Here is a 17722-nt window from a genome sequence, read left to right on the forward strand (position 1 = left end):
TGTGTGTGTGTGTGTGGGCGTCTGTGTGTGTGTGTGTGTGTGTGGGCGTGTGTGTGTGTGTGTGTGTGTGTGTGGGCGTGTGTGTAGATGTGAATGAGACTGTGCGTGTGCGTGTGTGTGTGTAGATGTGAATGAGACTGTGCGTGTGCGTATGTGTGTGTGTGTGTGTGTGGGCGTGTGTGTGTGTGAGTGTGGGCGTGTGTGTGTGTGTGTGTGTGTGTGTGGGCGTGTGTGTGTGTGTGTGTGTGTGTGTGTGTGGGCGTGTGTGTGTGTGTGGATGTGAGTGCGTGCATGCGTGCGTATGTGTGCGTGTGTGTGTGTGTGGGCGTGTGCGTAGATGAGAATGAGACTGTGCGTATGTGTGCGTGTGCGTATGTGTGCTTTGTGTGTGTGTGTGTGTGTGTGTGTGGGCGTGTGTGTGTGTGTGTGGATGTGAGTGCGGTGTGTGTGGGGTGTGTGTGTGTGTGTGTGTGGCGTGTGTGTGTGTGTGTGTGTGGGCGTGTGTGTGTGTGTGTGTGTGTGTGTGTGTGTGGGCGTGTGTGTGTGTGTGTGTGTGTGCGTGGTGTGTGTGTGTGCGTGCGTGTGTGAGTGTGTGGGCGTGTGGGGTTGTGTGTGTGTGTGTGTGTGGGCGTGTGTGTGTGTGCGCGTGGTGTGTGTGTGTGTGTTGTGTGTGTGTGTGTGTGTGTGTGACTGTGTGTGTGTGTGGGCGTGTGTGTGTGTGTGTGTGTGCGTGTGTGTGGTGTGTGTGACTGTGTGTGTGTGTGGGCGTGTTGTGTGTGTGTGAGTGTGTGTGCGTGTGTGCGCGTGTGTGTGTGTGTGTGTGTGTGTGTGTGTGTGTGCGTGTGTGTGTGTGAGAGTGTGAGAGTGTGTGTGTGTGAGAGTGTGAGTGTGTGGGCGTGTGTGTGTGTGTGTGTGTGTGGGCGTGTGTGTGTGTGTGTGTGTGTGTGTGTGTGTGTGTGTGGGCGTGTGTGTGTGTGAGCGTGTGAGTGTGTGTGGGCGTGTGCTGAGGGGGGAGACAGAGAGCAGGCTGCTCTATTAATACCACCCAGTGAGGACCAGGCCAGACAATGGGGGCCAGGGTTAAATAGTCAGGCGCATTCCTTCAGCACATCTCTGTCCCGTCGGCCGGCTGCAGTGACCACCGCACATCGCACCTCACCAAGGTAGGGTGCCTCCGTCCCGTCAGACTGTGTGAGGTGTGTCTGAGAGCCACCATTAATCCCTCCTGTCCCTGCTGTCTGCGGGTTCAAGCCTGGTTTTTACTGTTACTCTGTGTCTTGCTCTTTGTCTGGGTCTTAGTAACAGTTCTCAGTAAGAAGCGCTATACAAATAAAACTTGTTTGATATAATGTTATACTGTCTGCCAGAGAAATGGAACAAAATCTGGTTGTTAGCGGATGGGGCTATAAGGGGCTGTAATGACATAAGTTCACTGAAACTGGGAGTTTTGATTTAGCTGGGTATTATAATGGTTAGACAATCCTTGGGCAAGGTACTTAACCTGAGTTAAGGTTCAGCTGTATAAACAGACTGTATGTGAAGTAATGTAAACTGTGTAAGTTGCTCTGGTTAAGACTACTAAACTATTAAAATGCAAACAAAAGAAATATGTATTTAGCTTGGTCTAGTTCTGGTAGGGTTATGGCTAAGTGATTCAACATTAGCATTCATATCATTGGTCTGCATTGTGAGGTCATTGTTTTATAGCACTGATATTATCAATATGACATTCATTGTTCATACCATTATATACTGATGTACTACATACAACATTTATTCTCTAATAATCACTGCCTGGGGAAAAAAATAATAAAAACGTTTTAATAGCAGACTGATGTAAAACACATAAAATGGCTTTAAAGTATATAAAATGGATGCCTAGTCAGAACGATTTCACTTGAGAGGAATTCATTATGTGCCATGAAATTACAAAAATACAGAAATTACAGGGAAGAAAGTACAGAGAGATCAGTAGCAGATGGCAAGGCTGGTGCGCAAGTTCACTGATGAGGATGAATATCGAGCTACAAAACAGACGTGTCACTACTGGGGTCCAAAGCAAAACCTAGAACTGAGGGAGACTTTGCTATTACGATGCTAACAATTCCTTTATTTTTAAATTGAAACCATCCATTCTCAGAATAAAACCATATATATTTTCTTTTACCATGATTTGCTAAACTGAATTTATGGCTGGCTAAAGTATTTAACAAAAAAAATATTTAATCCATAATGTATATCAGCACAAAAACCTTTATGCAGTAGACTTTACTGTGCGCATCATATTTACAAGTAAAGCGAACTCATTCATTCATTTCTTACACATATCTGCTTACAATTACTACATTATTATTAAATACTAAAATACTACTATTGTATCTGGAATACAGTTTTTTTTGCTTGTATCATTTCACAGAATAGACACATGGATGAGTATCCCTGTACAGTCAGTGCAGGGGAATACCTAATGGAGATAATAGCCCTGAGCTATCTGGGAGTGCCAGACATATCTGCGATGTCGGACTCTGACGCTCAGATTTCCGCCTCGTGTGGGCGGACGGTGACGGGACCCTCGTCCAGAGGCTGATAAAGAGCTGCAGAGGGGGGTCCGCACGCGCTCCCTCAGGGCGACCCGGGGGCTATTTGCGGAGCCGAATTCCTTCTGGGCAGCTAATCCGCAGAAGAAAGCAGGGGATTGTTATCTGTCTGCATTGCTACTATGACGCAGGGCAGCCTCCAATACTCCGACCCCCCACCCCCAATCAAACCTCCCCAGAATGCTTTGCGATGTATTTTAAAGGTCCACTTCCCTCGGGTCATTTGGTTCATTAAAGGTGCTTTTGAATGCCATCTGCCCCTACAGTGCGGTTCTAACAGCATCTCCACTCCAAAGCTTGCGCTTCTGCATGGAACGACATCGAAACCCTGAAATGCCGGCCCGGTGACTCACTCCGAAAGCTGAACCCCATCCAGAACAATGCCGCGTATTCCGCGTTTGGTAGTGTGCAAACCCAGCGCAGCTTAACACCAGAATCTACAGCTTAATGCCTGGTGCACTGGGGGTAACGCACTGTGGGACGCAGGGCCTTATTTTATGAGTTAGGATCATAGCGAGACGCCGGGGAGAGGGACAAAGAGCCGGGACCCCAGACAGTTCAGCTGATCCAGGCAGCCGTTTTCCATTCAGGTCAAAATTACCTTTTACAGCTCGGCCTCCGCCTCTGTCGTTCAGCCATTTCTAAGGGAGTCCGTGTTTTGGAGAGACAGCTGGAGAAGTCTATAGGCTGTGGAGGCCTCCCACTCCGTAGACAACTGGCAGGAATCCCTAACCTTCAAACTATGAGGGCCGGAGAGCTGAATCGAGGCGCGTCCGTCACTGCGCGGTTCGCTACTTATTAGCACTGCTGATGGCTGGCTAAGAAAATAACGGGAGTGGAAACTCGAGCTCTGATGAACGCACATTTTTCCAACAGCTGAGAATCTAATAAAGTGGCCGATGTGACTGCGTCGTCAAGCCCAGAAACAAAAGACCTTATTTTTGTCTTGCAGGGCAAGCCATCGATACCAAGATGCCGGAGCAACTGTACGTATACTGCATTGCATTATTTCACATCCCATCGCCCCCCACCTCTACCAATTTAGAGGTGCCTACAATATGGCAGCTGTTATAATGTTATCAGACATAGCGCTTGGGATATTCACAGAAAAGCATCAATAACAACAACTCTGAAACAAAACAAGCTCTTCCATGAGCTACGATGGCTCAGATACTTCAGATTAAAACCCATAAATCCTGTCCCTTCCAGGACAAACAGATAATAATAACAGTATATACAGTAAAATGAAACCACCAATTGGTCATTTACTAGGCAACAACAGTATACGACATATAACTCTGGTGGAAAAGCAAAAAAAATAAAATAAGTGACTGAATTTGATGTATTCTACTCATGACAGAAATGCTCTTTCAGAACTAAATTCAATTGTGCTCACTCTGATAATGTACTATAATATCACTCCAATGCCAATAAGTTCTTACACTCTTCTCTTTTTTTTTTGCAGACGTGAGGTAAGAATTTTTAATGTGTCATATAAATATCCCTGCTAATGCACCCGTTTTTCTCACACGTGTTTTTATTGCACGCACATGCATGTGAGAGCAAGAAAGACAGAGGGAGAACGAGAAAGAAAATCAACACTTAACATTTTTGCATTCCATTAATTTAATATTTTAATGAGGTAATGGTAGAAATAGTCTATATAAAGCAACAGTTTATGTAAAGGTAAAAAATAAATGGATGAATTCATCTGATTGGTGTGTTACTGATTCATGTAGGTATATGACTGTAGCACTGTGCTCATGTGAATAGCTCTAATGTAATTTCAATGTCTCCATCTTTCTTTAGGGAAAGTCCAAAATCTCAGCCTCCCGCAAGCTCATGCTCAAGGTGAGTCTCATCTGAGCCGTCGCATCCAGTGTGACCAAAACGGAACCTTTCAGGGCGATTGAGCAGTGCATCCCGTTAAAGCACCAGCTTTCAGCGCAGTGATGCTCTGTAGCTCTGGTATCAGTTTGTGATCACACCAACTGCAACCCACATCCCTGTAGACTGGCACGTTATCGAAATCCTCCCTCCCCCAACTCAACACACAAGAGTGGCTCCTCTAGTCAGCTGGTGTCCCTGAGTTGGTTTGAGCCAAATGCATGTAATACACGCTCCTTGGCTCCTGGTGGATGCAGCGACAGAATGGCTTAGTCTAACCCTAACCCTAAACTGCAGAGTCAGAGAGGGCATGTGCTTTGACTGACCTCTCTCAAAATGATGCAGCAATGAGTCAGGCCTAGAAATATGACTCAGAATTCCAAACTGGAAGAAAAACAAACATTGAAGATAAAAAAAAAAAATCATCCGGAAAATGATGTTTTTGGTGCACAGCAATTTCCATACTGTTGTTCATTTATGTACCACAAGAGGGAGAACACAGCTCATTTACACCACAAAACAGGCACCAAGTAACCTATGGTCCCCACCTACAGCAGGCAGAAAAACACACAAGTGTCATTTTACACAGGCTGCTGGAGAACTTGTAAAAAAAAAAATATGACAGACCTTCCGTGTAAAGTGTGTGTGTGTGTGTCTGTTCAGAGTCTGATGGTGGCCAAGGCGAAGGAGGAACTTGAGCAGGAGATCGTGGACAAAGAGGAAGAGAAGGAGAGATACCTGGAGGAGAAGGCCCCGCCCCTGCAGACGAGCGGCATGTCCTTCGCTGAACTCCAGGTGGCGCCACAAACCCCCGTAAAACAGAAACCGAAATCCCCACCGTGCTCCACACACCCCTTTCCCCCGCGGACCGGCTCTGTTCCAAACACCATCATGTGACAGGTGTGCCCAGACGGGACTGTTTAAGCAGAGGTACCAGGCATGGAGGGCCGCAGTGTACCCAATTTGGTGCCGAACACCAATTAAGGGTGGCACGCTGGCGGGGCGGGTAGCACTGCTGCCTTGCGAGACAGAGCTTCCGAGTTTAGAGTCCTGGCTGGACGGATCCTCTCTGCGTGGAGCTTGTATGTTCTCCCTGGCTTCCTCTGGGAACTCCGGTTTCTTCCCACACTAAGACATGCATGTCAGGTTAGGGGCACTCCTGCCTTGGCCCTTAACCAAGGCACTGGCCTCAGAACTGGATGAGCCCTGGGCACTGCGCTGTAGCTGCCCGCTGTTCCTCAGTAGCTAGGGTGGGTCAAATGCAGAACACAAGTTAACCTGCGGGGTATCAGTTAAGTGTAACTTATTTTACCTTATCTTATCTTACATCTGGTGTCCAAGGCCTCAATTCGAAACTGAAAGATAAACATCAAAGCAACAAATCTGCAGGTGTAATCCTACAACCGATCATCCTAGCCACCAGCGTCCACGATATTGAGAGGCCATTTTTATTTTTCATACTCAGGCTAGAGCAGCAGGCTCTGTGAACCAAAGCTGTCTAACTGGAGGACACACTGATTGGGGGGGGGGGGGCATGGCCACCTGTTTCCACCTCATACTGACAGTCCGCCACAGGTTCCAGTGTTAAAAAAAATGTTACAAATGAGCAAATTGAAAACGCTGTACATTACTGTAAAAACCCAATTCCAGTGTCTAATGAGGTCATGGGCTGCTGTTCCCACTCTGTTAAGGGAAAGGTGTTTGATTCTTACAGCATTTTACCTGAAACCTACTTTCTCCCCCTGAAACTGAAACAAAAACTAAATGTATACACTACACAGGCATGGATCCGAAAATGAAAAAAAAAATTTTAATCACAAACACGAGAGACAAACTACACCAAAACTAAACATATAAAAAGTTGTAATTATACTACAACCTCAATTAAATGTCAACATAAACTTCTAACCGAGATTGATGGCCTGGCATAATGATTGTTTCCCAATACTCATGTTAGTTTCCTATTTAAAAATAATATTTCATGTAACCAGTAAAATCAGTCATTTTGGCCATACCCTAAGCCTTTTCAAAACTGTTTGTTGAATGAATTCATTTTTTGCATATTCAATTTTGCCAGCTTAACTACGTTCTTCAATGTTAGCCAGTTGGACTGCCTATCGACTATGATTTTTCATTAATATAGCCTAAAACGTTAATTTCAAGATTAACCAGGTTATTGCGGAAACCTAGTCTACAGGCACCCCACAAAGATATCAGTTATAAAGTAAATTGGCTATGGCAGCTGGTTCTTCAAGGGGTATTGTACTGATCAAATGTGATACAATATGATTGCATTTGTGCATATGTGTTCATGATTTGGTTATCCTTTTAATAAACAAGAATGTTCTGAGGTAAATTATATATGTCAAAATGAATATAGAGCTGAAAATGACAGTTAGTCATCATACAATTAAATCTAATGCATACCTTGATGTACATACCTTAAATATGCCATTAAGGGGTTATATATTATATATATTAATATATTACACAAATATATTTAAGGCCTCTGCTGTACTCTGCTGCATCCATTAATGTACCCTTGCACAGAAAATTAACAGATTTAATAAATGTTTTATGTTAAGGTATATATAAGGCCAAGATATATATGCATAACAAATTAACTAGGGAATTAAGGTATGAGTGAAGGGGATTAATTTATCATGGTAAATGGTAAATGGACTGCATTTATATAGCGCTTTTATCCAAAGAGCTTTACAATTGATGCCTCTCATTCGCCAGAGCAGTTAGGGGTTAGGTGTCTTGCTCAAGGACACTTGACACGCTAGGCGGGTTGAACGGCACCTCTCGACTGCAGACAATGGTCTTACTCTGAGCTATGTCATTTAGAAAGGACCCTTAAATCAGGGATATGTCTGTTATTTCATAATGGTGTGTGAAAGTTATGAGGTATTAGCTATAATGTGAGTGGCACATTCCTCAGGTTCTTGGGTTAGGGCGCTTATGGTATTGAGTATTGTGAATTCAATATAATACATATACAGGTGATGGAAAGAAAGTGTGGCCACCACATGCTATGAAATGGCAGTTATACACTGAGTCATCTTCACTGAACTAACGTTCTTCATTTAAAGGGGCTAAATCACGAGTTGGCTGCTGACCTTTAGCTATGCATGTGTCATTTCTATTGACAGTAATGTGTGAGTTACCTTCAGCCATGCTAATGTTGTGTTTGCATTGGCCCCTCCCCTTCCTGTTCTTCCTCTTTGTCTTCCTGTTAGTCTTCCTGTTCCACCTGTTCTCTGGCTTTGTCTGACAAGGGAGTGACACGCTACTCTCCCCTCTGATTTATGCCCTACAGGTGTTCTCAATATCAATATTTTTCCCACAAGGCACTGGGTGCTGCAAAGAACAGAGCCAGCTGCTACAGCTGCCTCCAGTCTTTCTTCTGCTCGTTTTATATAACACAAAATTTTGTTTGTGTTGTTGTTTCATTTGTGTTAGAGAAGTTCTCTTGATATCTGATCAAAGACAACACGGTGTATCGACCAATTCACAAAAGCTGCTGAGCACATACTGCGTCCAATATCAAAGGTTTTATATGGAGATGAAAGCTAAAATACTGTCGGGATGGAGCACCTACCATGGCAATACACAAAAGCCATTATGGTGACTCCTCATGTGCGGTGGATAGATGGGGCCGGACAGATATGCACTGAATCAACAAAGATGATGACGGACATCAAATATTCGCTCAACACCTGACAACGCAGTTGAGGTTACATTTGTAGCTTCAATGTATCTCGCTGGGTCACCTGTGCTACTGTAAGAGCCATGCCAGGCTCTACTGTAAGAGCCATGCCAGGCTCTACTGTAAGACAGCCATGCCAGGCTCTACTGTAAGACAGCCATGCCAGGCTCTACTGTAAGACAGCCATGCCAGGCTCTACTGTAAGACAGCCATGCCAGGCTCTACTGTAAGGCAGCCATGCCAGGCTCTACTGTAAGAGCCATGCCAGGCTCCTGAAGCTTTTCTGCTTGTAGCCTAGCGGCCTGGTGAAGCTCCTCCCTGAGACCCGCCTCTCTCTCACCACAGGAGCTCTGCCGGGAGCTACACGCTAAGATCGACGCGGTGGACGAGGAGCGGTACGACATCGAGGCCAAAGTCATTCACAACACCAGAGAGGTACGGTTTAGTGCAGCAGCAAGGCCAAACTACAAATCCCACAATTCAGCTGTTTCAGAGTCAAGCTGAATTTTCAGTGTACACAGAGCAACAGAAAACTCCTTACAGAAGGGCTCTACTGTACTAAATAATAAAAATTTTAACATGTTTAGAGATCACTTTATTTATTGTATTTTACAATAAATTTCAGTATATTCAGTTGCTGCTAGGGAATTCTTTTTTGGCTGAATTTAGGATAGATCCCCAAATTCCCACCACCCATTTTCTTTTTTAGATCAAAGACCTGACCATCAAGGTGGTGGACCTGCGGGGGAAGTTCAAGCGCCCCACCCTGAGGAGGGTGAGGGTGTCGGCCGACGCCATCCTGCGGTCACTGCTGGGCTCCAAGCACAAGGTGTCCATGGACCTCAGGGCTAACCTCAAATCTGTCAAGAAGGAGGACACTGAGAAGGTAGGCCAGGGGTTTTCCACAACGGTACTGGAGGATCTGATGGGTGCTCCATTTTAGACCCAGCTTTCCAGGTGAAGGGGCTTAACTGTGAACTCAGTTACTTTTTAATCGGTCAATGACATGTTGACTGACAATGAGATCAAGCACATCCTGAAGTACTTCATGACCAAGATTAAAATCCTGCATTAGAAACCTAAAAAAATGGTTTTCACAAATAAGGGCCTATGACATATGCAAAAAGGAATAGCAAAGGCCTTTAAAAAAATTCAGAATGTTTGATGGAAAAACAATTACAATTTTCTCAGTCAGAAGAACGCAGAGGGCAAAGTCATACTGTAAATGTATATTCAAATCGAACACATGAGGTGCGACATAGCTCAGGAGGTAAGAGCGGTTGTCTGGCAGTCGGAGGGCTGCCGGTTCGATCCCCGCCCTGGGCGTGTCGAAGTGTCCCTGAGCAAGACACCTAAACCCTAACTGCTCTGGCGAAGGCAGAGGCATCAATTGTAAAGCGTTTTGGATAAAAGCGCTATATAAATGCAGTACCATTTACCATATCCTTAGGGAAAGGGCCATCTTGAGGACAAGAGGCATTACATAGCAGATCCTCTGCTACTAATATTCAGTATGTTATTATAACACGCACTGGTGAAGACTGCCCCTTGATTTACTGTAGTACTTTTCCACTGCTTTTCCACTTCCATTCAACCAAAAAGAACAATACAGCACTTTCATTTGAATCATTTGATCTGAGAAACAGGGCATGTGTTATTGTTAGCTTTGGTTAAATTAATGTGTAGGAATCTAAGTTGGCTGCAGCTGAGAGACCGCAGTTTCCTGGCTGCACTGTTTTGTGCTGGCACTTCATGGCCTGGACACTGTTAACCTCACCTACGGTCTGGAGGGAGGGGATGAACCTCGTGACAGCGACCATACCCACATCTGACTCAACAGCCATTGAGGTGTTACACTGTTTTAAAGCTACGTGAGCGCCTGGCTTCTTTGCAACCGAAGGTGCTGGGCAATGGCGGAACCCAAGGAGACGCCAAGAAGAGAAGTCTAAGCTCTGTCCCCACAGGGAGCCTCAGTTTCAGCAGTGATGTGAGAAATGCAGATGACATCACTTTTCAAAGGCGCTTAGACACGCTTTCGGGAAGGATGTGGGACACCGCAGTGCGGGGCAGGAAGGGGCTTTTGATGCGGCGCGGGAGAGATGGTGTCGCTGATAATGCTGGGCGGCGACCGCGCGGGCGCGGCGGAGCCTGACAATGGCGGCTTTGTGGCGGCTGAGGCCAGGCTTTGTGCGGGCCAGCTTTCGGCCCCGCCTCCAAGATCGGCCCCGCCCCATCCCGGACCCGCGGGACGGCCGAATCGTGAGCGCACCACAGAGCGGAGGACCTGTTCGACCAGTAGGACGGACCTATCACTCACGCCTAGGCCACCTCCCCCCTCCCTGCTTAGCCCTCTCCACGGACTGAGGTACTGGTTTTTATAAATGTGTCAAATTACGACGACTGTAAAAGAAAGGAGAGGACGATCACTTTGTCTTCAGCTGAAATGTCCTCTTAATGAAGCAAACAAACCACTGACATGCATGCCTTCCTCAACTGATAGTTTTTTCAGGGGAAATGTAACTCAAACACAGTGCTTTAGAAGCAAACAGAAACCTTCGAATAATGTTGTTTTGATTTATATGAACACATCATGAAGTACTTCCCAACCAAAAATAGTTTGTATATATTACTGTCATGCTATCATGTTTTGTTAACATTATTATTTGTTCATGTTGAGTAATTACTTCGTTCATGTTAATTACTGTAACCTTATTCTAAAGTGTCTGTATGCTTGCTTTATGCCAGCATTGCACTTTTGCTGAATGGATTGTCTGAGGACTGAAAGCATGCCATTGGTTTGTTCGTATTATGTCAGTGGTGCTATAGTGCATTGTAAATTATTGTGGTATACAAGAAAGAAAGTCCTGCCCCAAGAGAATTAACTGTTCCCTGACCTTGTTTTGTGACAAACAGTCCTAGCCGTCTTTGTGTATAACTGACAATAACAGAATGGCATCACCTAAAAGCCAAACCTCAGTTCTGTTTGAGGACTAAATCCACGTTCATTGATCAGAGTAAGACTAAGAGAAGATTCTGGACTGTCTCAGTCAGGGATGGCCTTCAGTGGAGACACAAGCTGGGTCTTATAGTCACACGTCTGAGCCTTTGCTGCATTACCTCGTTAGCCAACATTAGCTCGCCAGCAGTCTGCAGCAGCATGCTACCACTGTTGGTTTTGACCCTGATGACTCAGCATCAGCGCTTCTTCGCCTAAACCTGCATGTTTGCACTTATGCAAGTTGCCCTGGATACAAGCAGCTTCTACGTCCTAGATCCTGGACGCTGATTGGCTGAGAATCACGTCCTACGTTGACTGTAAATACAGTAACAGTTACTCAAATAGCCTGTTTGTAAACAGTATCACTCCATGCACAAACCGTTATTTACTAAATGTTATTACAAAATAATATTGTGTCACCAATTAATTGTTTTGATGAGTTGCAACCATTATATATGCAACCATACCATAATACACTTTAGGTCGTGCCTAGCAACTCCCCTGTAGCTGTGACTGTATTCGTCATGTATTGCTTAAGTAAGAGTCACTTGCATTCATAATGAGCATAGACTGGACCCTATAGGCTCAGGTTCTCAGCCTTGGCTGTGCCATTACCCAACATTGGCTGGATAGGGCACTGTCAGACACAATTGGCCTTGACCTAGCAGAGTTAATGAGAGGTTACATCAGCAGAGCTCCTTGGGTCACCTTAATACTTCACTTCAACGCACCAGGATTCCTGCTGTTGCCCGAGATAGCTACACCTCACCTCTAACACACCTCTTTATAGTGCTGTGTTGCTTGTAGTGTGTAAAACAGTCCCTGACATTCATGATGAGCCTGAAGTCACAAATTACCAATGACAACTGGGATTACACAACAGTGGGATGCGTTTTGTGGAAAGTCATCCTGGTTTCAACAGTTGAACTGAATTCCCCTTGAGAACTGGCCTTAAAGCTAGATTATATCATTGTTAGTTGGCTTTCAATATCAATGAGGTCATACATGAAAGTAATGGCTGAATGAGGTCTGGAAAATGAGTTTGTGGTACATTGAAGTTGCTGAGCTCTGGCCCTAAATTGTTTTTTTCCTTCCTTCTTTCCAATGTGACGGTAGTATATTTCCCTATCCCTCTTTTCCCTCTCTCTCTGGCTCTCGCTCATTTATTTACTCTCCCTTTATCTGTTCCCGATGGTATCTTTTCCTCACTTTCGCTCTCTGTACTGTCCATCTGTTCCTCCTACACCTCCTTACCTTACACTCTCTCCTTCTGTCCATTCATCATTCGTCCATTCTGTCGTTCATAGAAGCGGCCAGTAGAGGATAGTGACTGGAGGAAGAATGTGGAGGCCATGTCTGGAATGGAGGGCAGGAAGAAGATGTTTGACGCTGCAAAGGGTCCCACACAGTGATGAGGTGAGCCGGGGTCATGTGACCTGCATGTCCACTCCTTTAAAAAAAAGAAACAAAAAAACAGTATAAATTTGTCTCTCCTCTGATCAGTGAAAGAGAGGTATCTCCTCTGATTAGTGAAAGAGAGGTCTCTTCTCTGATCAGTGAAAAAGCGGTATCTCCTCTGATTAGTGAGAGAGAAGTCTCTCTTCAGATCAGTGCTAACTCTGGAACAGTAGTGGCTCTGGGCCAGAATAACAGTTACTGACTACAAATTGGTAAGAAAAACAGAAAGGGGAGCACATGTTTTTTGTAATGGGGTATGGAGGAAACCTTCCACAAGTAGGTGCTTCATGCACCTTCTCCTGAGTTTACATTTTAAACTATTTAAAGCACCAGCAAACAAGCACAGCCAGGACAAAAGTACCAGCAGGACATTCCAAATCACTCTTAAGCAGAAATAAAAATCAGCAAAACAAAAATCTCACTCTCACACTCACTATTTTTCAACGTTTGAAAAATATCCACATATGGTTCCGTTTTCAGCTTGGGAATTGCTTTTAATTCTGCCGTTGGAAATCCTCACATTGAAAGAACACTGGGCAGGTCCATCAAAGTCCCTCTGAGGAACTGGTTGGATTTGTTTTCAGATGCATTTCCTGGTAATTTGGCGCACCTCTGCACTTCCGTTTCAGGAGTTGCAGCAGACCTGTCTATGTGGCCAGAGGTGGGTAGAGTAGCCAAAAACTGTACTCAGGTAAAAGTATTGTTACTTTAAAATAATAATGACTCAAGTAGAAGTAAAAGTAGTCATGCAAATAATTACTTGAGTAAGAGTAAGAAAGTATCTTGTGAAAAGACTACTCAAGTACTGAGTTACTTCATATAATCTGATTTAATGTTGAAATAAGCAGAGCAAGATGAGCATAAAAATCCAAATGTCCAAAATATAAAATTGTAAATGCTTGTCCAATATAAATAAACAAAATATAAAATAGCCATGCGCAAATTCAAATATGGCCTAAATCATATCCCTTTAAATAAAACAATACACAGGAGGTTCGTCAGAAGAGGAGGATTTTCACTTTCTGTTGTACTCTATTAAGTCTGTATACCTCATCAGTTTGTTGGGGTGAACCCTCCGCTGACAGAAAAAATATCAATGAGGCTACAGGGGATTTATCCATTAAAATAGACTCATCATCACAACAAAGAGGAGCCTGCTCAAATTCAAACAGAAACTTTATATGTGGAAAACATAATGCTTTGTCGCACCATTATTGTACCTTATGATGCACTTATCCACAATATTCCAAAGTCCCATGATGCCTTGCGCGGAATATGTGGAGAACTTCCGGTTTAGCGTAAACAAACTTTATGTATGCTATGCAATGCTATGCAATGTTCCAGCGCTCACGTCATGACTGTTGCATGCTTCACAAAAACTATTACACTACTAACTAACGCTTACATTACAGTGTGAAATATCCACATTAATACAAGTAACCTATTTAAACACACTCAATTTCAAAAATAACGTATATAACCGAAGTATTTTGAACAATAATAGCCTACTTACATAGCAATGATGAAATCTTATCTGTGTTCAGTAGATGGAGACAGAGACAGTAAATCAACAATACAGTTCAATCCGCTCCTGTTTTGCTCCAGAAAACAATGTCAGATAGGTCTATCAGCAAACATGCGGCTTAGCTATGCCCAGAAGTCCTCAATAATAATACTATTTCCCAAGAAATTACGAATAATAGTTGACCACGTTTCGTGAGTGAATGCATAAGTGAATGCGATGATAAGAAAAATTTCGGTTACGCTGACCTAAAAAACGCTATTCCAAAAGCAACATTAGACATGTTATACATCGCTAGAAAGCTTATACTCTCACCTACTGAATAAATGAATTGTCAATCAAGCCAGACTGTACTAAAAAGGGCGACAACGCCGTAAACAAGGCGTGTAGTATTAGGCACAGCTATTTTGGAAGGTACCGAGCCATCACAAATGCGCGTATATTTCACAAACGGATTGTCCAAGACAATAAATGACCACTCAGTCAAATAGTTAGCTATCCACAGCCAAAACTAACCTACAACTTACCGTCACATATTTTCTCAAGTTCGAAGTTGAGTTCTTGTAGGCTGAAATGTCCACATTTCTAGGCAGACAAAGAAGGCAGCGCATAATGTAACTACTGTTTTTGGTAGTGTGTAAGTAAAACATAGTTTGAATGTGAGGCCAGGGGTGTTCTGCCTCCTACGAATTACCCGCCGTTGTTTCAGCCATTGTTGTCACCCACTCATCCTTCTGTGTGCTGTGACTGGATACGTATGATTGGTGAAACGGAGTCATTTGGGGCTGTGACAGAGCCTAAGCAAAGACCAGACAGCCTCTTTGGCTGAAGTCTCTCTGAGAGAATGAAACAAACAGAACGTGCTTTGAATAAAAAATGGGTAAAAAATAAAAGTAACGAGCGGAATGTAGCCGAATATAACGGAGTAAAAGTAGCATTTTTTCTTCGCAAATATACTCGAGTAAAAGTGAAAAGTATGTTGCGTTAAAACTACTCTTACAAGTACAATTTATTCAAATAGTTACTTAAGTAAATGTAACGGAGTAAATATAATGCGTTACTACCCACCTCTATATGTGTCATGGTCAGGATGTTGCAGGATTCGTTTAGCTTAGATGCTGGGTCGAACCTGAGCGAGAGATTCTGGTCACTCCATCACTGCAACGGGACATGTGGCATACTTCTGAGTTTCTTTGTCACCTGTTCAGATCTGTTATCCACCTGGTCCTGCTGCGGTGCTATTGTGGTCCAAGGACACAATTATCCCTAACCCTTTTTGACAAGCTGTATGGCAGCTCTACAATGAAGCTGCCTGCATCTGGCCTGGACAGTTTAATAGTCACACCTAATGAGACCGTGGCACTAACTATGTATGATTTACTTCTGAGATATTTTCATAATACTTTCTATGAATGGTCCTTCATAGGAACTATATAACCGCTTCAGAAGCATTACATATAACATCCAGAAACACCACACAGACATGTATGAATGCTTATGTCAATAACAGCAAATAGCAAGTGACATTTGCCACATGCCTGTGTCATGATGTCATTTGTGGTATCAGCTGTGGCATAACATGTCCATTTGCATTTATTGACATAAAAATGTCAGGTGATTTTACTATTATTACTGCTTATGAAGGAGTTATGTAGCTCATATGAAGGGCCATTCATAGAAAGTGTTACTGATGTCTTTTAATATTAGATGTTCATTTTTGTCCGTTACCCCTATGCTACCAATGTTTATTTGCTTTTATTTGATCTGTTTCACAGGAAGTGATGAAAGAGGAAGCAGTGGAGACTCAAAAACACCGTTGTTAGCGTGTTCTCAACCGATCAGTGAAGATGTCTGCTTAGTGTGTCTTTTGCCTTAATGTACTTAATCCATGTTAAATTGACAAAAGAGAGTAACAGGTTTTTGTTCTTAAATGTATACTCAGTGTTTCCTCAGATCTGCTGTGATGGTAACTTTCAGACTGTATTCTATTCCACAAGATTTAACGTTGTATCAAACCCTGCAATAATTCAATACAATCAATTACTCCCTCAAGCTACATGTGCTACAGAGTAAAATTCAACTGATGCTATTATATTACTCTGCTATTTAAACTATATAATTCATTTTAGCATGTAAAGTACATTTGTGAGCTCTGTGATTAACTATACATTACAAATGATGTATAAACCTTATATGAATTATACTGAAGTTCAGCATTTAGAGTATTTGCATGCTGTATAACTGGTATGAAGCTGTATGTTTTCCAAATCAGGGGATGTTATGCTCAAATTAATAAACTGTTTTTTCTTTTAACAGTGATTGATAATGAGGGTCGCATTTCAAAAGGCAGTTACTAGAAACGTACCTCAATGCATCTCAGTGTTTAGCCATTTGTTTTTTTTTTAACAACTTCTGTGTTGGTACACTGTTCAATGCCTGTGTCTGTGCATTCATTCCCCAATCAGATATAAGTATTTGTTACAGGACTGCAGTTTAGCAATTGATTCTATCTTGAACATTCACAGAGTTAGATGTCATACCTACATTGTCATTTCAACATGTTAATCCAGTGTGCTGACTTCCTGTCCAAATAAGGACATGCATTAAGACGTGAAAAGATTTATCAATTGAGTCACCATACGAGCCATAAGGGTGCATATGGTGATGCCTTTCAGAGTATGGTTTAAACAGGAAAGCGCAAAGTACACACTCTAAAGAATGCTTACTCTACCTGTCAGCATTCTATCATACTGTACACAATTTAGGGATCACAAACCATACAGGTTTTCACTGAGCACATTAACACATGTAAATAATTCTTTAAAAAAATTACTCCGTAGGCATTGTTAAATTCCATGTTTTTACCATAGAGAAACTACGGACACCATGTATACAGAGAATGGGTCACTGAACAGAAAAAAACCTGCTATATTTACTACAATGAAATTATCAATTTAATTGTATGTTCAAGATTTTGAGAACTTTCTTAGTTCTATTTCATATCCCTGTTTGGTCTTCTGAATTACTTCCTTTTGTTGTTGATTTCCTTCTTGACAGTTTGCCAGTCTGGCAGTACGCTGTACAATGGCTCACATTTCAAAGCATCAATTTTTTTCATTTCAAAGCACCCCATTTTACAGTGTGCGCCACCAGAACTCATTCTGACAGCAGTATAACCTGCAAAAGTTCGCGAGGGGGATTGTAAAAGATGCAAATTGACCACGAGAGCCATTCCTCCACAATAGTGAAGGTAAAATGTTGGATGCGCCACGCCCTGCATAGCAATAAAACGATTTAAGCACCTAGACCTTTCTCCTTTTTCCATGGCCTCATCTAGCCTACATGCAAATCCGCCTGACTGCCCTATCAACCCCAATCCAGTGGTGGCTGTCAGCTCACGACATTCACCCACGATAAGGCCTCATGGCCTCACAAAGGCCTGCTTATTCTCATGATTGCTGCTGGATGGCATAACTCCGTCCATTTGCATGCGTGGTATCGCCGACACGATTTCAGGTGGTGCGATGTGCACCGATGCAAATACGTTC

General features: G+C 43.2%; 1 protein-coding gene and 1 long non-coding RNA gene across 4 annotated transcripts in view; one reads left to right on the plus strand and one right to left on the minus strand.

The window, feature by feature from the left end:
• The window catches only part of LOC135234948 (uncharacterized), a 48938-nt gene that overhangs the window by 22610 nt on the left and 8606 nt on the right, over positions 1-17722 (minus strand). Inside the window, exons 2-3 of one of the 3 annotated variants that reach the window (XR_010324248.1) lie at positions 12449-12644; positions 5274-5729 (exon numbers count right to left, since the gene is read on the minus strand). This is a non-coding gene — a long non-coding RNA (uncharacterized LOC135234948). Of the gene's footprint in view, positions 1-5273; positions 5730-8778; positions 9119-12448; positions 12645-17722 lie in introns of those variants that run through there. The other 2 variants (XR_010324249.1, XR_010324247.1) reach the window with 2 other exon arrangements.
• LOC135234947 (troponin I, slow skeletal muscle-like) lies at positions 1042-16487 on the plus strand. The gene is made up of 8 exons (XM_064300094.1): positions 1042-1163; positions 3550-3583; positions 4407-4448; positions 5148-5279; positions 8542-8631; positions 8906-9082; positions 12502-12610; positions 15950-16487. The coding sequence occupies exons 3-7, from the start codon at positions 4440-4442 to the stop codon at positions 12604-12606; spliced, it is 513 nt and encodes a 170-aa protein (XP_064156164.1). The 5' UTR covers positions 1042-1163; positions 3550-3583; positions 4407-4439; the 3' UTR covers positions 12607-12610; positions 15950-16487.

The sequence above is a fragment of the Anguilla rostrata genome, chromosome 11 (genome assembly GCF_018555375.3).
Source record: "Anguilla rostrata isolate EN2019 chromosome 11, ASM1855537v3, whole genome shotgun sequence".
NCBI classification, from domain to species: Eukaryota; Metazoa; Chordata; class Actinopteri; order Anguilliformes; family Anguillidae; genus Anguilla; species Anguilla rostrata.

Excerpts from the sequence above, each read along its gene's own strand:
- LOC135234947 (XM_064300094.1), top strand. Across the intron at positions 5,280-8,541 it reads TGTCCTTCGCTGAACTCCAG|GAGCTCTGCCGGGAGCTACA; the intron begins GTGGCGCCACAA and ends CTCTCACCACAG. Across the intron at positions 9,083-12,501 it reads AGAAGGAGGACACTGAGAAG|AAGCGGCCAGTAGAGGATAG; the intron begins GTAGGCCAGGGG and ends TGTCGTTCATAG.